The 4,961-nt window shown below is 47.1% G+C and overlaps 1 protein-coding gene across 2 annotated transcripts in view; it reads right to left on the bottom strand.

Annotated features, from left to right (window-relative positions):
- sugct (succinyl-CoA:glutarate-CoA transferase) overlaps window positions 1–4,961 on the bottom strand; it is a 62,576-nt gene that overhangs the window by 57,195 nt on the left and 420 nt on the right. For both annotated transcript variants that reach the window (XM_008294592.1, XM_008294593.1), the window contains exons 2-6: window positions 2,843–2,891; window positions 2,685–2,758; window positions 2,514–2,599; window positions 1,459–1,509; window positions 424–544 (exon numbers count right to left, since the gene is read on the bottom strand). In XM_008294592.1, the coding sequence (XP_008292814.1) occupies window positions 424–544; window positions 1,459–1,509; window positions 2,514–2,599; window positions 2,685–2,758; window positions 2,843–2,891 (381 nt within the window). The remainder of the gene's footprint in view (window positions 1–423; window positions 545–1,458; window positions 1,510–2,513; window positions 2,600–2,684; window positions 2,759–2,842; window positions 2,892–4,961) is intronic.

Genomic DNA, 4,961 nt, shown 5'->3' with positions numbered 1-4,961 from the left:
GGAGGACCTCAGGATCCGCGAGGGTCGATACGGTAAAAGCAGGTCAGATAAATAGCTGGGTGCAAGGCCTTTAAGACACTTATAAACCAATAAAAGAACCTTAAAATCGATCCTGCAATGGGGCCTTTCAGGAACTTTACGTCAGTGGAAGTTGTTGCTTGTGTGACAATTTGACAGATTGTTCAGTTTTTCAGACTTCTCTGTAAATCCAGTCGTGGAAATGAGTTCTGTTTGTGTAGCAAACAACAAAAACCTCTCAGCACGCTGTTTCTGAGTTAGCCTGCCGTATTTCACGTGGCGGTGAGCGCTATGTGGTGCAGCTCTGCATCTGGTTCCACCGTCTGCCAGTCATGTCATGTGCTGTCTCACTCACCACGTCCTGGATCCACAGGAACGCCGTGGGGTGCTGAGGTGAGTGGGTACCTGATATGGAGCAGTAGATGAGCTGTGGGTTCCCTCTGCTCAGCTGCTCGTATCCTAAACCCATCTGACGGAGTTTCCCTGGCAGGTAGTTTTCCACCAGCACGTCGCACACTCCTGCAAGCTGACACACAGAGCGAGGGTTTAGCAGACTGAAGGCAGGCGTGTGGATGCAGACGGGCCTCTGACCAGCTCTCTGCAGCGCTTCAACCTCACGTCCAGGCTTCCTGAACACAAAACACCTGAACAGGTTATCAGGTTTCTGAGCAGAGCGAGCGGTTAGCTGTCCGAGCTCAGTGTGGATTTAAACTTTTATTCAACAAACCAAAGAGAGACGAGGCGATTAATTAGTGATTAATACTGAGCGTAGACGACCCGGTCAAGGCCGATGGTCGGACTTTAACTGAACAGGCGTCATCTATGTTCCATTCACATCTGTTCTCCCACAGACACACCGACCTAGCTGTAAAGGTGGCCATCAAATGCTTCACTTAGACGTCGAGTCCGTCCTGCTGTATGTGAGCTGAACAACATCAGCTCTGGTTGGAGGTCCTGAACCTCCTCAGAGTCTCTGTCATGGTCCCGCTGCTGCTAAACTCCCACAATGCTCTCTGCTGCCACGAGGAGCTGTAGTCTGTAGACGCCTCCTCTGGTCTCTACAGGATTAAACAGGGAGAGGCTCCCCCTGGTGGAACAACCAGGTACTGCAGCTGGTCTGTGGTACATGAAGGATTATCGACTGAAATGGTTTTGAGTTCTGGCAGATGCTAAATATTAATTAAATAACTCAGATGAGGTCAGAAGCAAACACAACTTGATCAGGACGTCTCTAGTTTTCACCATTTATTTTAATTTTTAATAAAAATGAATCAGAACCGATTGAAACGTGAGTCAGTGTCCGATCACGGGACTCTGAGTTGCTTTTAAATGGAGTTTTTGTCAAAGAGCTAAACGGCTGCTATGTGAAGAGTTCTGTAGGAACAGCTGAGGTTTAACGAACGTCAGGCTGAAGTCAGGTGTGTCGCTGGTGCTTCGTACCTCCTGGATGATCTTCACTCCTCTGGGATGCTTCATGTCCACAGCAACACTCTGAAACCAGACAGGTCAGCACAAATTAACAGCCAGCCGCTCGTGTTTCTGCTTCTTCTCAGGTTTACATTAGAACTGTGTTAACTGGCTGGTTTAGTCCTGTTTCCTCCCAGGAAGCTGCTGGTTTCACCTTATTTCTACTCACTCTCTGAACTTCTTGTTCTCATCTGTCTTCACTGCATCCTCAGGTGTTAACCACGTCATTGCTACGCCGCAAAGTGTCGCAAAAAGAGGTAAAAACAAACAAAAACTTACAGGACAGCCGCGAAAAGCAGGAAAATGACGACAAAGAGACGCAAAACGACGGCAGCGTGTTGCACAGCGATCCTAATGCGACGCAAAACTAAAAGCTGGAAAGCTAACAAACAAATACGTCAACTCTGAAGAGCTCTAAAAACTGCAAAATGGACACAAAAAGATGTAAAAACAACGATGAAACGTGGCGCGTAGTGTCGACCGACGTCAGCAGGACCTCAGCTGACCAGCTTTGAAAAGCACTCTGACTTGTTCCAGTTCGTTTGAGACGATCATTTTGGGCAAAACAACAACTAAAAAGTCACCAAAGAGTTGCAGCTCACTGTTGTTCTCCGACGGCAGGAAGACGCTGACTTGGCTGCATTTATTTAACTACAAAATTACAAAACGCGACTCCAAAAATTCCCCCTGAATCCATAAGAAGCAGCCACAGCTGCAAAGTGTCTGGACCAAGCTGCAGGTCCTGGTCCTCAGAGCTCTTGGTTGTGTCTGCTGAAGCCGCTCACGTCCTCCTCTGAGCCAAAGACACGGCGACAGAAGAATCATCACACGGACGAGCTGCAGCGCTTCAGCTGGCTGCAGTGAAGTGGGGATGCTGAAAACAGAAAGCCTGACTCTGGACCGTCAGCTGAGCTCCTCGACACTCTCCCTGGCTGACAATCCTGAAGCTACCTGACAGGAAGTGCAGCCGCGCTGCTGCAGCGGCGTGTCCACGGCGCATTCTGCAGGCCACGACTCCACACACTTACTTTCTTGTTTCGGTTGACGCTGAGGAAATAGGCGCTCTCCGATCCGACGAACGGAGGACCCCAGGTTCTGGTGTCGTCACCTGCACCTGCTCAACAAAACGCACAGCGTCACACTTCCCAACACCCTTCACGGGCTCTCAGGCAGAACCGAGCCGTGACACAGGGACTCACCGGGTCGCTCCACTTTGATCACCTCGGCTCCCAGATCTCCCAGGATCATGGTGGCGAATGGACCGGCCAGAACCCTGCAAACATGTCAGGCAAAGTCCACTTTAGCTGGGATCCTGAGGCAGCTACCTGGAGGCCGAGCGTCGCTGCAGATGTCTCACCTGGTCAGGTCTAGAACGGTGACGCCCTCCAGCGGCCGAACAGCTCCACCTGTAGGAGTCACATTCAAACCGTGAGCCACCAACAGTCCCGATGCTCCCACAGCAGAGTCCTGACGGCTGAGGAGCTTCCTAACCAAGCTGCTGGTGCTCATCAGCTGATTTTTGAGAAGTGTTGGCAGAAAGGACACGAAAAGACGTAAAACGACCACAACACGCATCACAGAGAGCTGCAGAGAGGATGAATGGATGAAACAGCTGCTGCCTGGGGGACGGACACGAGCCTGACGCCGACCGTCACCGTGTTCGATGTGGCAACAAGCTTGTGCAGCAAACATCAGGCTGCAGATGTCCTGACTGATGACTGCTTTGCTCGTTGTGTTTCTGATCTCTGCTGATCTTCTAAACGTAGTTTCTCCATGTATCGGGAGTACCATGTGTGTGGACACTCCAGAAAAAGAGAGCTTTAATCTCAATGAGCCTTGAAAAAATTAAACTGATTTTTTAATTCGCTGCCTGCAGGAGGAGCCTTCACTGTAAATCACATGACGTGTTTGGTGTGAGTGTGTTCTGGAGATTATTAATGATGATAAAATGTGTAAAGCAGCTGCTCTGGACTTTAAAGGAGTGAACATGGAGGGAGACCTTCTAGGATCAGATGATCAGAGCTGTTCACAGAGCTCCTCATAACCGTGTGTATAATATAGAACTTTATAGCTCAGTTATCACTTCTACAGATGTTTCCAGGTTTACGATCTAATGAAGTCACAGAACAATAAACTAATTTACATGTTGACTCTTAAAAAACCAACATCTACACGTAGTGAAAACTATTTCAAACAGTGCTTTGTGCATAAATGAACTATTTTACTGTATTTAAATCAGTGGCTTCACAGACACTTGCTGTTATTTGAAAAAATTAAATAAACGCATTAATGGCTGATAAACTTTAACTGTTGTTTTACAGGTTTGGTCAAATCACAGATAATGACTCAAAACATCACAGAAGAAACTAAAACTATTTCAGTTTACAAAAAAATAGGCCAAACTGAGTGTAACGTCATCAAGTCAGTGTTTTTATGCATAGGACTGTCTTCTTTTATCACGGCTGTCAAATTACACGAGTTTACTGCATTTAATGAAGTAAAACTACAATCATTGTCCAGAAATGTGAAATTATTTGACTTATAGATGATAAATGTTCAGGACTGAAAGGGGGTGAGCATTGAACCATTTACCCAGTTTAGTAGAATTACACATAACATCTATAGAATTGTGGGAAAATGTGATCTTTACACGCTGACTGCAAGAAACACTAACAGGCCAAAAACTCCCACTCATGTCCCATCAGCAGTCTGGGTCTTTACATTTCTCTGTCTCAGCGTTCGACTGCAAACACACATTGTTTGACTGAATGTGAAGCAGCCGGACACGTCGTTGTTGGCACATATTTGCCGTTTCTGTCCGTTTTCACAGTTTTTGAACGTCTCAGTATTCCCTGTTTTATTATTGTTTCCTTTATTTTGAACCAAATGCATTTGATTCACAAAATCAAAGTTCAAAAAGGGTTTTGGACAAAGTTGAACAGTCATAATACCAAAACCCTCCTACGCCAAGAACAACCTAAACATGGACACACATGTTTGAAGCACATCACACAATAGTCTCAGAATAAATCCTCAAACACAACTCCACTGCTCCAAGTCTCACTACCGGCAGCGTGTCTTTGAATGACATCTTCCTGGATCACGGCCCGAGTGTTTGACGTGTTTCCATGTCGTCCGTGCAGCTGCTCCATCACTGAAGCTCTCTGGCAGAGACGCCATGAAGTTCACTGTTTGCTCTACAGATGGTTTCTTGGACGTGTATGTTCCTCTTAGACAGAACTCACTCTGCCTTGACTGGAAACGTGTTTGGATACTGATTATTTTGAACTCTGTACACGATCTGAAGAGTTTTGAAATAGATTTTTTTCTGGTTGTTGCGGTTGTTTCGCGGCGGATTGTGTCCGTCAGCTTGACACAGCGGGGCGGACTTTGACCGGCTGCTCGAAGTTCCTGCATCGGATCCCGGGGTCACAGCGACACGCTTCGGTGAAACATTCCGGAGCAGCTAGCAGGAC

The sequence above is a fragment of the Stegastes partitus genome, unplaced genomic scaffold (assembly GCF_000690725.1).
Source record: "Stegastes partitus isolate 25-593 unplaced genomic scaffold, Stegastes_partitus-1.0.2 Scaffold976, whole genome shotgun sequence".
NCBI lineage: Eukaryota > Metazoa > Chordata > Actinopteri > Pomacentridae > Stegastes > Stegastes partitus.
Note: the sequence above shows the minus strand (reverse complement) of the source record. Positions and strands in the feature narration are given on the sequence as shown.